Here is a 16,835-nt window from a genome sequence, read left to right as displayed (position 1 = left end):
AAGAGAAAAGCAAATCCAGCTCCCTGGTTTTCCCCCCCAAAGGATATCCAAGAGCCAGGCAAGGCCAAAACTCTTCCAATAGGGAGCAAATACAAGCGGCATTTCCAAACCTAACCCAACGTAACGCCCTGCATCCAGTCCTTGTGTAACACCCTCTGGCTTTAAGTGTCTTACACAAGCCTTTACTCACTCAGTACTGAGCTGTGCCTAAGCCGGGATTGACGGAGAATCCTATTTAGGAAAACACCCTTGATGAAGGAGGCATGAAGCAAAGGGGAAATTTTGCATGGATGCTTCCAAGTGTGACGGGCACAGTAATGCAGGGATCACCTCCGGGAGGGCTCCTGGGGCACTTTGGATCACTTGGTATAAAAGGGGAGCCTTGATTCAGCCCTGAGCATCTGAGCTGGCTGTGGTCGAGGATTACAAGAGCTGTTTTGATCACGGGAAAAATTCTGTTTTTAGCCCAGGCAGCAATTAAAATAGCTCGTGAATCCAAACACCTTGGAGAGCTGTCATAAAAGGAGGTAGAAAATCCATCTTCTGGACTCCTCTGCAGCCAGAGATGAGCCTGGAGAAAGCAGAGAAGAGAGCTTGAGGTTCACCTGGTGAAAAAGGACAACGCGAGACATCGAGCCGGATACGCCGATTTGATCTTGAGATGGCTGAGGAGGATCTCCGGGGTTCGAGCACCCCTTTCTCGCTCTCCTTTTCGGGCAGTGGCTTTCTCGCCCTGTACCAGGTTGGGGTGGTGCAGTCCCTCCTGGAGCTGGCTCCCGAACTCCTCAAGTCTGCCTGCAAGGTCTATGGGTCGTCTGCTGGCTCGCTCATCGCCGCCGCCGTGGTGTGCGGCATTGGCCTCGGTAAGACAATTATTGCCTAGATTTCCTTACTATAGATTTTTTATTTCGAAATAGAAATAGAGGAGTTAATGCCTTAAAGCACCAGCAGGGACGCGATACTGGTGTAACTCATATCACTCACAAGGCATAAAAGAAATCTGCAGATGTTGCCACTTTTGGCAGCCACTCTGGAGCAATTTTGGGTGGTGTAAGCTGAAAAAGCCAGTTGTCACTGTCTGAATGTTATCTCAGGTGGTCGGGCAGATACTGCATGGGTAAATCTGGATGTACCTGTGGTTTATTGGCTCATTTTCCTGCTCCTGCTGAAGGAGCAGATCTCCTTCTCTTCTGCTACGAGGTCTGAGGAGTGCTGAGATGTGTCCCACAGCAAGTCTCCGTGGCTGCGGCGGGCAGACAAGCCCATGTAAGGCCCCCTTGTCCCCTGTGGATCAGGTCCCTTGGCATCCTTAGCTGTGAAGGGACAAGAGTGGTACCTATGGAGCTGACAGCCCTGTTTGCATGTTGCTTTGGGTTATCCCACTCAGCCTTCCCAGCCCAAGGGAAAATGTGGCGCGATTCCCGTTTCCAGATAGCAGAGCGCCTTTCCCTTGGCAAAAGCCCAAGGACTCTTCAGCGGGACATGCCCAGGCGAACCACAGTCCCCGCTCCAGCCTGGGGCTGGGGTTTCTTTTAGTGCTGCAAAAGAGGTTTTACTCTGAACCCCTTCAGACAATGTGGAAACAGCCCCCCCAGCAATAAGATCCATCTATGTGGAGAATTAATTCAGAGCAGTTAATCCACTTTTAAGAATCACATCCTCCCATATTTCCAATTAGTGTCCACGTGTAAACAAGTGTGCACGAGACTTAAGTCCTCGAAGGCCGATCCAAGCCCCACTTCAAGCAATGGGGACATTTAGGAGGAGCGGGGGTTTTAGGGTTCAAATAATGATGGAGGAAGCAGGGAGGAAACGCAGTTCCTGAAACCTCTGGTGGATGCTAAAACCACTCTGCTGGAGGTAAAAATAATTCAAAACTTTGGCAAATATATTTAGACAAAGCAGAAAGGAACCTTTCTGCCCACAGGGGGATGAACTCCTCTACAAATCATCAAGGGCTCTAAAACTTTCCTCTCTGATTCCTCATGCTGGTGTAATTGGATGGAGCTGGGGCTGTCCAGCAGGTATACATCAGTTTGGTACCTGCTCTTGCTGTGGGCGCCAGTGCTGAAATGGGGCTCTCCTTCACTGGGGGTGGTAGGCACCATCCACTTAGAGGTGCTGAGATGATCTTGTGCCCCAAACATCTTTCTTCCCTAGGGGAAGAAAAGACCTTTTGGGTAGTGATGACTCTGGTTGGGTTTCTAATAAGGAAAATGAATGTGGCACAAACTCTGTCAAATTCACCTTGGGGAGGACTGGGGCAAAAAGAGGGTGCTTGGCTCCTGATGGGGTGTCCCATGGGGTGGCTGTGGTCATGTACCCGGCCCCTGCCCTGACCCGGGCTGGGTGAGGAGCTCTGAGCTCTCTGCCACCCCACAGGTCACCTCCTGGGCACACGCTTGTCACCAGCAAGCTGGTGCAGGCAGGGACAGTCACGGCATTGCATGTCAGGGTCATCCCTTGCTCGCCCTGAGTCAAAGCCCCATCCAGAGCCAAAGCCCCCAGAGCTGGGGTCGGCTCTCATCTCCTACCCAGCAGCTTGCGGGCAGTCTTTCTATGTTTTCCCCCATTTCCAGGACACGGAGCAGCCGGACAGTGCCTCGTGGGTGCATCACCTGCCTGGGGTGCCTCCAGCTCTTTCAGCATCCCTGAGGACCCTGCGTGAACCCGCCGAGCATTAATCAACACACCACATGGCCTGAACATCCACTCAAATATTTATAACCCCTCTTAATACCTGTGTTGCTCCGGTTGCCTTCAGGACACTCCATCTAATCTGTCTGTCTGTCCATGCTTTTAAAGCAATCTCACGAGACAGCCCGGAGACCTTTGCCCCTACAAAGCTGTGGTGCTAAGGCAAGCCCATGGCTTCATGCCGGTGCAGGGTCCCGGGGAGCCCACCTGGGTGCAAGGATGGCTCTTTGCAGCACTGGGGAGCTGGATAAGCTTTTTGCTGCAAGACTTTAACTGCCCAAGGTGAGGTATTCCCCCAAGCGAGCTCCCCATTTCAGCAAAGGGACCAAGCTCCCTCCCCGGGATCAGGCTGACCGGGGGGCTTAGCTGCACCCCTCTTCCCCCCCCCATCACTGCGCAGCCTTTAAAACCTGGTGTCTCCTGAGCCCTCGGCTGCGGCTCTGCAGCTCTGCTCCTTTAATCCAGCTTCTGGAATGTGCAGATGCATGTAATGACTATTAACACTGGCTGGCAGGTCACCGGCGGAGCTCAGATGAGCGGGGAGTCCCAGCACGGTGCAGCCAGGGTGCCTGGCTTGCAGGAAAGCCCTATGCAGAGTTGGTGAGGGTCTGCCCCTTGTCCTCACCTTTGAGCCGTCCCAGCTCCCCCATGAAGCCTGGGGCTGCAAAATCGGGGGTGGAAGGCAGGAACGTGTTGTGCAAGTCACACTGGCACCGATAACTCAGTGTCTGCGCCTGCGTCCCTCTTCCCTGGACTCCCTGGAGCCTTTCCCTAATCCCTGGCCAGGCACATCTTGAGCACCCGTCTCCGGTGCAGACGGGGATTTCACCAGTGGGGTCGCGCTCAGCAATATGATGTCCTTTGAGGACATCATGGGGGTGATCTCCCCCTTTCTGTCCCGCCACAGTGTCCCCCCTTGTAGCAGCAGTATCATCCTGGAGTCATGCACAGGGGCTGCAAGGGGCTTTATTTGTGAGGAGCGTTAAAAATAGAATTAAAAATATAACTGTTAGGGCAGCAGGGATATTGATTTTCTCTCTGTCTTTCCCCCCCGCCTCTGTGTCAGATGACCTAAAGGAATTTTTCTTTGCCATGGCAAAGGAAGTCAGGAAAACCATCCTGGGCCCTCTCTCTCCCAAGTGCAGCTTGCTAGCGAATATCAAGACGGTTTTGCAGCGGATGCTACCAGAGGACTCCTACCAGCTGGCTTCGGGGCGGCTCCACATCTCGCTCACGCGGGTGGCGGACGGCCAAAACGTCATGGCCTCTGAGTTCAGCTCGAAAGAGGAGCTCATTCAGGTAAAGGGACCTTCCTCTGATGCCGTAGGAAGATCCCTACCTACTGCTTGGGGTGGAGGTACCTAAGCGTTGATGACTTTAACGGCACTGTTTTCTACCCCAGATGGGGAGAGGGTCAGGAGGCTCTGCCAGAGCTGTGGTCCCACCACAGTGAGCTCCATGGGGCTTGGAGGGAGGGAGAAGTTGTTAGGTCCAGAGTCAGGCAGGAATAAATCACGCTACAAAAGCAGAAGGTTTGTTTTCAGCCTCAAAAAGCTGATGCCGACATGTTGACCAGCTCCAATAAGTACTAATGACTCTTTGCAAAGAGCTGTGTTAATGCTAACACGACCTCTCAGCTTTCTGGACAGGTCTCTCCCCGGCCAAGTCCCATTGGCAGCAATTTTCCTTGTTGCCTCAGCACTTTCCTGGGAGGAAAGAGCTGGACAAAGCGTCTGTGCTGCCAAACAACAAGCAGCGGATTAACCAGTAAATTAGCTGCTGGGGAAAGAATCCCAGGGTGAAACCCTAACAGAGCGGACCATGAGGTTGTGGGCTTGCTTGTCCCAGGGAGACAGCAGAGGATGGCAAGTCCATGGAGATGTTGGAGCTCACTCCGTGGTGCCCACCCTAGGTCAACCTAGGAGCCCGGGATGCTTGTTCCCAGCTGATGAGATTGGTGGAAAATGGTTGCAAATGGCCCAACAGTGGCTTTATCATTGACAAATCCAAGCAGAATGAAAATGCATCGTGAGGATGTCTTGGTTTCGTCAAAAAAAAATGCAAATCTGAAAAATGACCCCAAAGCTTCACCTTGCCACCATCAAAGGGCAGTGTTTGGACAGTGATATATAGATATACTACTGTGATATTGCTGGCAGCTATAAAAATAAAAAATGAAGCGCTATGCCCTTCTCAAGAGAAGTGTTTCAACTTTACTGAAATAAGATGTTTTCCCCTTCTTGAAACCTTTCTTCTTGACACAGTCAAGTGCAAGTGCAGGTGGTACAGCCTGGCTCCAGATGATTTGCCAAGCCTGAATTTGTAGACACCCCGTCGACAGCTTTTGTCCAGGAGACCTTTGACAGGAACATTTACTTCTGCAATCCCTCTCCTTCCCCAGGCTCTCCTCTGCAGCTGCTTTCTTCCTATCTACTGTGGATTCATCCCTCCATCCTACCGAGGTGTGGTGAGTGATATTTCCAATAAAACATATGCTCCCAGCAGTGTGTTCTTGGGTTTGAACTTTGCATTCCCTTGAGCAGAGAGGGATATGTATGTCTAGGCTGCTGCTGTAGTTAATGGAGGATGATAAAGCCTTTTAGCTTGTTCTTCATCCCATCCTAAGATGATAGCTGGGTGGAATTCCCACCTGGAGAGCCCTGTCCTGCTTTGCCTACGGACAGAGCCTGGATGACTAGATCTTGCCTTGCAGATCTCCAAAGTGAGATGAGATGACGCCCACACTCGGGACTTTGACACACAATCCAGTTACCCTGGGCAGGACCTGTCTGCAGTGCAGATGTCTCCATGAGCTCAGGTGCAGACTTGCATGGCTGAAGTATTGACAGTTCGTGGGAGGATCTTCCCCCAACCACGTGCATATTCATACTCTGCGAAACACCGCAGTGAAGTCAACTAACTTGGGCTGGCTTGTTGCTAACCCTCAGTGAAGGGGGAGCACAGCAGCATGGCGGTGAAGCATGTGCAGATGGACCATGGAGCAGCCGATGCATCGTGACCCACTTGTGTGTCAGAGCCCACAAAGCCACGATACCAGATTTGCAGCTGGGATAGAGCTAGGATCTTTCCTTGACTCTTGTTGGTCTGCACTGATTGAGCCTATTCGGACCTCGGATGTCTGCACCGGGCTGCCAGGTCAGATCTCCAGCTTACCCGGACTGCAGGCCTTGCCCACAAAGTGCATAAAGTTTGCAGGACCCAGAGCTTGGCGGCATTGCTGCATGAGGCTCCTCTGCACTGTTATTTCACGAGCGTTTAATTCGATCGGCTGCAGTCCTTGCAATCTCAAATTCCACTGAGGTGGGTGGTAAATTCAAATTCCTTTTGGAATACAGCAAATGACATTTTCCTTGCCCAGTGAGTAATCCTCCAGGGATTTGCAGGCGATTATTAAATGCGGGAGCCCTACTGCTTGAGCTCAGGACTTGAAATTTATATGACACGGTAAATTCAGTGATGTTTGAATTGGCTAATGACTGCCAAAACAACTTTACAAAGCTTTGTGAATTAAAATAACTATATTTCTATTTTAATAACAGCTGCGGATTGTAGCACCTGGTCAAGGAGCTGGCTGGGTGCCGTAGGCAGGGCAGCAGAAGGAGCTGGCAAAGGCCGGGATAAAGAGATGGTGTTGCAAGTGGGAAGAGAGGACATGCTGGGACTGGCCTGCGGCAGGAGATGTCACCTTTGCAGCCGCTTGCTTTCCTCTCGGTGCCGCTGCCCTCACACGCACGCTGTAGCAATCCTCAAAGCAAACCCTCTCTCTGCTGTTCCCTCTCAGCGCTACGTCGACGGAGGATTCACCGGCCTGCAGCCTGTTTCCAGCTTGGAGGAAGCCGTGATCACTGTGTCCCCATTCACAGGAGAGCTCGATATCTGTCCACGGGATTGTCCCGCTATCTTCTTCTGTTTCCAGATCTTCAACGGCAGCATTCAGATCTCGATAGAAAACCTCTGCAGGATTAGCTATGCTCTCTTTCCGCCTAGCACCATGGTAAGTCCACTGCGTCTTCTTCCCAGCTTTGTTTTGGTTAAAACAAATTAATGCTGGACCTGCCTTCCCAAGCTTTAAGGTTCAGCTCAATCTCTATCATTAATTAATCCAATTTCAAGGGCAGTGCAATTTTTGGTGGACACTGCTGATGGGTGGCCAGCCTGGGATGGGGCCCACCCTGGTTTGACAGCCTGCAAAGGGCGAGTGCTTTGGTGGTTGGAAACCAGCCTGCGCTTGCTGCCTTCCCAAATGGGCCATCCCAACCCTCCACGGTCAAACAGCCTTGGACAGATCCTGCCGGTGCCTGGACGGAGGGCGCTTTAGTGACCTCAAGTGTTTCTGCTTGCAGGTCTTGAATGACATTTTCTCCCAAGGGTACCAGGACACTGCCCTTTTCCTGTACAGGAACAGTAAGTGTTACCCCAAGACCCGAAGGGCAGAAGCGTGACCCATTGCCCATCGGCATTGCGTGGCCGATGCAACCGGCCAAACATCAGCCCTTTCTTTTCGTGTCTCGCAGATGCCTTTGGCTTAAACTACTTCGACGGCAATTTCCGCTTCGCCAGCATGTGTGGGAAGAATGACTTCGCACCATCCAGCAGGACGTTCACCGGCCTGTGCAAACGGGTACCGCAGCGCCTGGCTCCTTGCTTCCTGCCAGGTAGAGGATTTGGGGTACTGATCTTGGGGTTTGGGGGTGGCTGGGGCTGCTGAGGGCTGCTGCAGTCTTTGAGAGGAGAAGTATTACATTTAAGGCATTACTGAGGTATTTATTATAGTAAATATTTCTATACGTGCAGTAGCCATTTGCAAAGAGACTTTGTAAGAGCAGCTCAAGCTGGATCCTGGCCTGGGCTTCAGTACCTACAGGCTGAGCTGCAGCAAGAGTTGCTGGACGAGAGGAATTATTGCATTCATGGGGTTATTTCTAATTACTGGTCTTTATTTACTTCTGTGTTGTCATTCATGAGCACAGGCTTGGCCCTGTGGAAGAAGGAGCAGGTGACTGGACTGCAGGATCCCCTGTCGAAGTTCCTGTTGCAGCCATACAGGCTGCCAGCTTTTGTCAGGAAGGGGTAAGAACATCTTGACAGAGGCACCAAAGCTGAGCGTGATACAGAAACCAGTGGCTGTGCCCTCAGCCGTGGCGAGACAGCTGAAGGGACGCGGTGCAAGACTAGCACGAGGCACGCAGGCGTCCCTGCAAGCCCAGCGTTGGGGAGTGCAAGGGGCTGTAGCATCCTTCAGATGGCAGCTCCACGGGGAACACACGGGGCAGGCTCCGGGGCGGTGTGGGCTGGTGGCCAGTGCCTCCTTTTCTACGGACCAGGGCAAGCTGATGCACATCTACTGCATAAATAGGCTTAGCGGCATCCCCTTCCTCTGCAGGAGGATTTGGTATTCCCTGAAGGCAAGCTCTCAGGGAGGGCAGGTACGGCTAGCAGGAACACCATAGGATTGCTTGGTTATGAAAAAGAATATTACAGTGTGTATTTACCATTAACACCCTCCCCCTTTTGCTGCATTTACCGGTCATTAAAATCTGCCTGTTTGTTTTGGTTTTGCAGGCTGAAGAAGCTGTGGGGGCTGCTGGAAGGTATCAGCTCCACGGTAAAACGGTTCCAGAAGGTTCTCCAAACCACGGTGCTTGGTTTGGCTACGAGAGCCGTGGCTAGGAGGTGAGGTGCTCGGGGGATGCAAACCCTCAGCAGAGGGAGGGCAGGGTGCAGAGCAGGAAAACCCTGGGGGACCTCACCCATGGGTCACTGATGCTGAATGTGGCTAAAAATTCCAAATCTGGGGTACCCCACATTACAGGTAGCTAATTTTTGTCCCCGTGATATTATTTATTTAGTGACATTCGAAAGAAGCTATGAACTAGCTTAGTGCTGCTTCCCTACGGCAACATATTCTGGTTGCAGAGCATTTATCTGCTGGGCTCTGTCCTAGCAGGACATCAGGCACGTTCACCAAGATCCTGAGAGGTGTTTTGGCACTAAACTCCCAAGGATCCAAGGCATTTAACTTGTCACACTGATAGCTTTTAAGCCGTACCATCCTAAAACCTGCTTGCAAGTTACTTCACCTGCAGCTGGCGAAGAGACTTGCACAGAATGCTTTCATACTGCAGGCAGCTACGCAATTCCTCAGCCCTGAAAAAGCCCCTTCAGTATCAAATGTCCCTGGGGCTACTCGTCCTTGTTGGATCAGTGACCCTGACTGAACTAACCGCCAGCTTCTTCCCGTAGGTAACCATCCTGGCTGGGCCCTGGGGGTCCCCGACATCATGCGACTCTGCTGCCCCGGGGAGTGGTAGGCGAGCTCGTTTCATACTGGGGCACGGCTGCTGCTTTTTATGGAGTATTTTGGGGGTGGTTCTTTCGCTTGGGGAAACCGGCTGATTTTGTTTCCAGTGCTGCTGCTGCTGCAGCCTCCCTGCCCAGGCCTGACCCGCTTTGGCCGAACCGCAGTCTGCGCAGGGGAGCCTGGGCATCTTTACTCGCACGCGGGTACACCCGGCTGCCGGTTTCCCTAGCCACTCCACTTGCTGATCACCAGCAGCATCCCTCCCCCTGCTTTAATGCAGATTACGGGGCAGACATTTGCCAGGAAATGTCACGTTTTAAGTGTTTGCCTCCCACTCAAAAACCTTCAGAAACATTCATCAAACGGAAAACAGGGAGAGGGAGAAGCCTTAGGGAGCATCACGCTGGGCAGGAACTCATTTTTATCCAGTTTCCTGAAGTTGTTTTACCAATTACCTATTCTTGAGCTTCATACATCCTTGGAGGCCTGCTTCTCCTGACAGTGGAGGTAGGCGCACACTTGGACCCCTCTGAATTTGCAGCTGTGGAAAAAGATGCAGAAACCTAAAGATTAACCTCTTCCTACTTCAAAGTACCACAGTCGTGCAGCCTGCATCTCCCAGTGCACCGGGGGAGCTGACAATTCACAAATACATTAGTTCTTTCCATGCAATCTTCTGTAACGCACTGCTATGAACGGTGTACGGTCCAGGCAAACACCTCGTGCCGCTGGTCTGTATGCAGAATGAATTGGCCCTCATCATCCTAAATACAATTTGCACATCCGAGGCTGATGGATTGGCTGTACCCCAGCTGTCTCCCCTGTTTCTTGGTTCCCGATAGGCAACAAATGGATCACAACAGCACAAGCTGTGTATTTGAATAAACAGCTTGTTTAATTGTACAAAGGAAAATGGTACAGAGGGAAGTTTCATCCAAAGCGCCCTGGAGACTGCAGGCATGAATGTGGGGAATAGCTGAAGGCTGCATTGACGTAAACAGATTCAAAGTTAACTATGAATGCTCAGTGAAAGATTAATAGAATATTTTCTGCTATCTCTGGTTGAAATCAATGACCTGGGAATATTTTGCCTGCAATGAGCTTGCTAAAAGAAACCTGGATGCTTATTTGCATTGGATCCATCAAAACCTACTCCCGTCTCCCTTCCCGGATGGATTGACATCTCTCAACTCCTGCAGCCAAAGCCGGACTGCTCAAAACCAGCTTATGAACCGCGACTGTGCTCCTGCCACAGGTCAAAGTGGAGAGGGCGCAGAGACACCCAGCGCTCCCTGGGCAGGAGCAGAGCCAGTCAGCCCATCCTTTGCTTTTGCTCACATCCTCTGCTTTCCCTCGCAGGCAGACAGCCCCGCTTCTGCGACAGCCCCGCTTCTGCGACAGCCCTTCTACCAGGCTCCTGGTCTTCCTAGCAAGCACCACCACATCCAGGCAGGATATAACCATTTCGGTCAGCCTCAGGCTGACCCATCCTTACTCAAATGGGAATTAAAATCCCCAAAAGAAAATTCTCATATAGAAATCGGACATGCAAATCCACTAAATTTGTCTGCAAACCTCAGCCACAAACAGGAGCCTGTTTTGAACTACGCCGTGCATCCCACCTGCATGGTGCTTGATCATAAAAAGTTAGTAAAACTTTGAGAACTTTAACAAAAAATAGCCTGCAAGGAACACCCAAACCAAAATGGTCACAGCACAGAGCCCTCCTGCTCCACACCTGCAGAGATGTGCTATGATGTAAGTATTTAATGATTCATCATTCAAATCAGCTGTCTTTTGCTTTATTAATCCCCCCCCTTTCCAAGCAAGCATACCTGATGCTGTCTCTGCATGAGCTTGGAGCTAATAGCAAAAGGAGGCTCTGCCAGAGGCAAGGATAGGGACAAAGTTGGGCATCTGGGCTCTCAAGGAGCCTATTTCCCGCCCCCCCCCCCCCCCCCCCAGGGAAGCAACCTGGGAAACCCAGCTGCAGGAGATCCTGTGGTCAGCCTGAAAGGTTTGAAGGTGGGTCATGGGAATCACCAGGGGTCTGGGGGGGACAGGAGGGGGAGGGTGGCCCTGCCTGTGCTGGTGACATTGCTGCCACAGTGTGCTCTTCAGTGCATCTCGGTGTCTGCAGGCTGGGTTCCAAGTTGCTCTTTCTCTCTTTAATACATGAACTGGGGCCAAAGGCAGCAGTGGGGTCAAAAATGCTCTTCTGTGGCTGGCATGGCCCTAATGGGAGTAAAACCACACTGGTCAATCTGACAGATGCTTGTGGCAGTTCCTGTGAGACAAACTGGATTCAAAGACCTGAGCAGGGCTGCTTCCCTCCCTCCTGTTACCTACAGGGTAATGGGATAAGCAGGTTTTGATATCCTTAAAATATTGCCCTCGTACCGCTGTCCTGTTTCTTGCCCTGGTCTGCGTTGAACTCGGAGATGTGAAGCCTGAGGTGGATGGGATGAGAGTCTGGAGACAGCCCAAGTCAGCAGGAGCCTTCTCTAAAGCTAGATCCCACTGCAGACCTAGCGGGAAGGGGCTGATCCATGCAACTAAGCCAAACGAATACAAATGTGCCCGACCCTGTCTGTGTCTCTGGCTGTTGGCTGCAGGTGCTTTATGCCAGACTGCTTCTAGTCTAGATACCAGGGAGGGCACAACTCGTTGCGCAACTGTCCTGGTAGGCACATGGATCAAAAACCAAATGCTTGTGGTTAACCTGCTAATCGAGCCTGAGCCTTGCTGGTGTGCAGGCTCTGCCACAACAGTAGTCCTTTGGAGATATCCTGACCTGTTCAGGAAAACAGGTATAAGTTGTTTGCAGCTTTATGCCCTTGTTTATTTGGTAACATCAATGATATTATAGTATTGTGCAGATTAACAGTAAAATAGCCTTTTCCTGGCCTAGATCATCAGGGCTTTTCCTTCCCAGACCTGAAAAATCCAATGTGCTTCTCCTCTGGAGACTGAGAGCCCTGACTTACCTCTTGCTTGCTCTCTGGCCTCACAAATGAGTCTTGATTCCTTCCACAGATGACCTTAGGTTGGTGCAAAATGTTGCAGCCCAGCTGCAAACCAGAGACCAAGAGACTCCTTATAGCCCAGAGCCTGCCCAACCTCCAGAGAAACCTGGTTCCTACTATGTTGTTTTCAAAAGCTCCATGCAGTTTGCACTGACGAAGCCTTTAAAAAAGCAAGCATGGAAACAAACTGTACAGCCTAACAGTGTCCTGTGCATTTCTATAGCGGGTCTCTTCCCATAGGTAGAGTTGTTTTGTTTTCAATGGAAATGTCATCTTTGCTTTTATTTTATGTTTTCCAAGCTTTTATTTTTAGATCTGGAATGGTAATGGTCCTGTTCTTTACCCTTTATGTTCCTCATTTGGTGTGGTCCTCGTAGATATAGCAGAACAATATTTGAGTCTTTTTTCACTATTTTTTAATTTATATGGCAACATTTTAAACCATCATCATGCTGGAAAAGCAGTATAATTTTTTCTAAGCTGACAAGTTCTGAAATGTTGAAAGACTCAGAAAGAAAAGGAAAATAAATAATAAAATTAGAAGAAATGTTGCATTGCAGCACATACTTCTTTGTATTCTGCTAGTAACAATAAGACGAACTGGAAGCCGAAATACTGAGGGTTTACCAGTTTTCCATGTCAAAACTGAAATGAGAGAGGGAATTATTTTGCATAGGATTGTAGAAAATGAGAAGTTTTGGATTTAAACCTGCCTTATGCTGCTTAATGATACAGGTAGAGGTTTACCTGCAGCTCTAATAAGCTTTTCTTGCACTTAAGTATTTCCACATGGCTGCACACCAGAGTAACTAAGTAGAAATTGTGATTTGACTGGCACAGCAAACCCAGCTCTAACCATTGAGACACTGTTCCTTCCCTCACCCTTAATGAAATGATGCGTGAGTAGAACCTGTTATTACCTTGCAAGGTGAGTAAAGGGCTTTCTTCATAGAAAGAGCTACTTCTCCAACAAGCCCTTCTGACCTGGCCACAGCCTAAGTCCTCAAACCTCACCCAAAACAAGTTCAGCGTGAGGCTTTACTAACAACCATTGACCCAGGAGGGGACTCCCTCCCATTCCTGATGTTCTCACCTACTGGTGCCTGCAAAAACCCAGACAGCCTCTTTAGCAGCGAGGGCCCTGGGCAAGTGTCACTTAGCTAATGAAAACTGATGGGGTAAAGGAAGTGCTGGTCCTCTACCTTTCTGATCGTGGAGATGGTGTGGGGCTTCCTCTTCCACTTCATCTGCTGCCCAGATGGTCCCGGGATTCTCTTTGGTGACATCCTCAGGATCTGTGGCTCTGGAGTGAAGTACTCTTGTTTCTGGCCTCTGGTGCAGGGTCCTGTCACCTTTTTGACATGATTCATTGGCCAATGAAAGCATAAAGTCCTCATCAAGGTAATTTATACCAAATTCACCTGGTGGGCAGAGAATCCAGTTCACTGCTTGTTGCTCAACTACCAGGTCTCCAGCAATGTGAGGCATGACCAGGGCTGGTTGGAAAATAGGGGGACTGATGACCACAGTGCTAATCTGAGTTGGGTTTCTGGGTCAGGGATTACCAAACATTGCTGCTTTGTGCATCAGGGGGTTATCAGTCTAACACCACACAGGGCACCCGAGCCTACACTTCTGTCTAGGTCCTGGGGACCTGCGTTCCCTGGAAAGCTCTACTATGCGCAGTGTGGCAGAGAAGAGGGGACCTAACATCATCAGAGGGGAAGGGGTGAACAGGGAGCTTCAGGAGAGGCCACAGAGAGGATGGGACTCAAGTAATCCTGGCAATGCCAGGGATGCAGGGATCTCTCTGCCCTGGTCACCCTAGATGCACTGACAGCACCTCTTACCTTCTGTCAGCAAACCATCGTTGCAAGGGAAGCACCCAGCCTACCTGCTCCTCACTCCAAATCACTTACTCAGCCTTTTTAAGAAGGCGACTGTGTCCTGGTAGCCACAGGTATAAAACTGGTCCAGAACCTGCAGGGGGAGGTGGCAGTCAGGGCAGACGGGCCAGCTATATGGGCCTCATAGCTCTGGGTACCTGTAGAAGCAGCTCACTTGATGTGAGGGAAGCTGAAGAATAGACTTCAAGCGGAAGATGTTTCTTTTTGATATTTGTAATATACAATCAGAGAGTTGTAAAGTGAAGAAGGCAGCTGAGCCATCTCTGGGACAGATGTCGTATTCGCCGGCGAAAGGAGATATGGTGATTGTGGTCCGGGACACAAAGTTGGCCCGCCACATGGCGAGTTCCCCATCAATGTACCACTAGGAGAGAAAACAAGGAACCTTGAGCCTTCCTCTTTTCAGAGAGAAGACTGCTGCATCACATGTGCATGCATTTGGGGTTTCTTCCCCACCTAGGCCCAAACTAGAGTGAGGTACTGGGACTACAGAGGTCCCCTTCCAGGGAACAGCCCTGACCGCTGTCCCATGTGCTCCAGGTCTACACCCACCACCTCCTCCCTTCCAGCCAAAAAATTACTCTCTAATGACATTGGGGGAAAGCGCAGCAGAAAGGAGTTGAGCTAACCCCACGGACAGGGTGAGGATGGACACTTGTGACAAGGTCAGGTCTGTCTGCAGTGAGGTCAGATTGTGGGGCACTTGGGTTCAGTTCTTCTCTCTGCAGACACCGTGTGAACACAGCATCAAGCAACTTTGGCGGCAAACATGGGTATAAATGTGCTTAATGCCACCACTGGAGGAAGGACAGTGGCTAGATGGGCTCTTGGCCTGACTTGCGATAGGGTCTCCAGACCAGAAAGCTACTCACCACCCCACGGTACGTAGGAGGTAAAAATCCAAAACAGAGAGGGACAAAGCAGCTGCACAACAGGGCCTGTGGGTGAGATGGAAAGTACGGAGGTGAGCAAAGAGCCACAAAAACCTGTTGCCTCTGGGAATGGTGGCTCATCTGTGAATGCCAAAATGGGAACCCACGGCTGGGTTACTGGGCACCGCTGATTATTGTGGACCAGACCATGTCTGATACCACAGCCAGGGTTGGAGAAGCAGGAAGGTAACCTGTGAAATGCCTCATCTTGCTCCCTGCATCCTCAGGCCCTGTAGATAATTCAGCCAGCAATCAAAAAGGCTGATTTTTATTACCTTCAGCTTGTGACCCCATCTGGCTTGAGAGGGTGGCAAGGACAGAAATCACGGCATGGACTACTGCGAGGCCCCAGGCTTTCCTTGCGGATGCTGTGGCAGTAAGTCCCGTGCAGCATCTCCCCTCGCAGGGTGGCTGTGGCTGCTCTCACCTGAATGAGCTCCTCCCTCGAGGCAAACTCCGAAACCACCACGTTTCTCCAGTCGCGCACACGGGTGAGGATAACGTGCAGCTTTCCAGATACCAGCTCGTGGGCGTTTGTAGGCAGATGCTTGTTTAATAAATCCTTTGTGTCTTGAAAGATTTTTCCTCCAAGGAGACCGCACCATAAAGAGGTTTCAAAAGTACTGAGGAGCTGCCTTATCTCATCTAAAGCAAAGCAAAGCCATCATTTCAGATCCCTTACATTATTATTTATGTACTTGCTGGTCTGCAGTTCCACCTGGTAAAGGGGCATTTTACCATGCTGGTAAATGCTCATAAAGAGCCATTATTTTCTTTAGGGCTGAAGCTCTCATGAGCGGACCCAGATTTTCCAAGGACCTTCAATATTGCAGGAAGCAGAAGTATTTTGTTTTCGTTTCCCATTTCTCTCCATTTCCTCCACAAGACATCTTAAAAATTTTTGGAAATAGGGGAGAAAATTGTCGGGAAGCCTTTGGGCAACATTTCCTCCTGTTGGCTCTGCATCTATGCCCCCTAATGGATTTCTCAGCTCTATGACTATAACTTTCTTCTTATTTCATGCAACAGCAACACTGATCCTCTCCATATTCAATATTTTCTTTCCTCTCTGTGTTTTGGGAATCTACCAACAACCTCAAATGCCTTATTAGGGAGGGCACTTCTGCTTCTTATAGCAGATATGCTTACCGTTACTTCAAATTAAAAAGATGCAATGACTTATTTAATAACTATATCTAGTCTATTTTCTCTGTGCTGGTTAATTCACCCATGTTTTCCACTCTTAAAGAAGTCAATGAAGTAAAATTCTGAGGAATTAACCACTGATTAAGGATAATTAAAAAAAAAAAAAAAGATCTTTTGCAACACCAAAATTTCCAGACATTGGATCTCTTTAGACACAGCATAAATGGAAGCGCATAGCCCTTACCTATACCAGACTCACACAATGTAAGTGTAGCTATAACAGATCCTGAAGATGCCCCATAGATCCTGGATGCAGATTTCAGTATTTCAGGTGACAATTCCTGCAAAGCAGCTGACACTCCAGCTTCATATGGTGCCAAGAAACTGCAACCTCTGAACAGAATAGAGAAAGGTCTTCCCTCGTTTCCATTTAGCTTCATCACCTCTGCTAACACCAAGCACTCAAGCCACAAGAAAGCAGCTGCCCAGGATGGGTTCGGAGGTTTTTTCTACAGCCAGCCGATGCTTAGCTGTGGCTGTTCCCAGCCTGCTCTGTTTCTGACCACACTCTTGCTGTCTTATATCTCTGTTTGATCTCTAAGCCAAACATCCAGTGAAACAATAGCAGCGGGCAGAAGTGGATGACGTGATGTCTTAATACCTAAGACCGCTCATTAAAATAAAATTACTATACTGCAATATGTTTCCAAGGTGTGCGCTTAGCTGCTTAAGTCCCAGGTGATGTGGAGGGCCACGTGTCACACTGATGGGTTGGAAAAGCAGCCTGGGGGCGGTCAGTGGGGCC

At 50.1% G+C, this 16,835-nt stretch overlaps 2 protein-coding genes across 2 annotated transcripts; one reads left to right on the top strand and one right to left on the bottom strand.

Moving 5' to 3' along the window:
• The first annotated feature begins 661 nt into the window (after positions 1-661).
• Positions 662-8,395, top strand: PNPLA1 (patatin like domain 1, omega-hydroxyceramide transacylase). The gene is made up of 8 exons (XM_087761897.1): positions 662-863; positions 3,764-3,996; positions 5,099-5,164; positions 6,500-6,712; positions 7,062-7,122; positions 7,233-7,373; positions 7,689-7,788; positions 8,281-8,395. The coding sequence occupies exons 1-8, from the start codon at positions 662-664 to the stop codon at positions 8,393-8,395; spliced, it is 1,131 nt and encodes a 376-aa protein (XP_087618023.1).
• On the bottom strand, positions 8,024-16,470 carry LOC104018436 (omega-hydroxyceramide transacylase-like). The gene is made up of 8 exons (XM_087761902.1): positions 16,275-16,470; positions 15,312-15,529; positions 14,825-14,890; positions 14,107-14,316; positions 13,965-14,025; positions 13,248-13,466; positions 9,475-9,560; positions 8,024-8,150 (listed from the first exon to the last, which is right to left on the bottom strand). Exons 1-7 carry the CDS (start codon positions 16,468-16,470, stop codon positions 9,475-9,477), a joined length of 1,056 nt encoding a protein of 351 aa, XP_087618028.1. The 3' UTR covers positions 8,024-8,150.
• Positions 16,471-16,835: the final 365 nt, after the last annotated feature.

The sequence above is a fragment of the Nipponia nippon genome, unplaced genomic scaffold (genome assembly GCF_047370975.1).
Source record: "Nipponia nippon isolate SJK-2023a ecotype South Korea unplaced genomic scaffold, ASM4737097v1 scaffold_25, whole genome shotgun sequence".
Taxonomy (NCBI): Eukaryota; Metazoa; Chordata; class Aves; order Pelecaniformes; family Threskiornithidae; genus Nipponia; species Nipponia nippon.
The sequence above is the reverse complement of the archived record's forward strand: the minus strand, read 5'-3'. Positions and strand labels throughout refer to the sequence as shown.

Coding starts and splice junctions, on each gene's coding strand:
- PNPLA1 (XM_087761897.1), top strand. CDS start 662: ATGGCTGAGGAGGATCTCCGGGGTTCGAGCACCCCTTTCTCGCTCTCC. Junction 5,165..6,499: donor CTCCATCCTACCGAGGTGTG/GTGAGTGATATT, acceptor GTTCCCTCTCAG/CGCTACGTCGACGGAGGATT. Junction 7,374..7,688: donor GGCTCCTTGCTTCCTGCCAG/GTAGAGGATTTG, acceptor TCATGAGCACAG/GCTTGGCCCTGTGGAAGAAG.
- LOC104018436 (XM_087761902.1), bottom strand. CDS start 16,470: ATGAAGCTAAATGGAAACGAGGGAAGACCTTTCTCTATTCTGTTCAGA. Junction 14,891..15,311: donor CGAGGGAGGAGCTCATTCAG/GTGAGAGCAGCC, acceptor TCTCACCCACAG/GCCCTGTTGTGCAGCTGCTT. Junction 13,467..13,964: donor CGCCTTCTTAAAAAGGCTGA/GTAAGTGATTTG, acceptor TCTGCCCACCAG/GTGAATTTGGTATAAATTAC.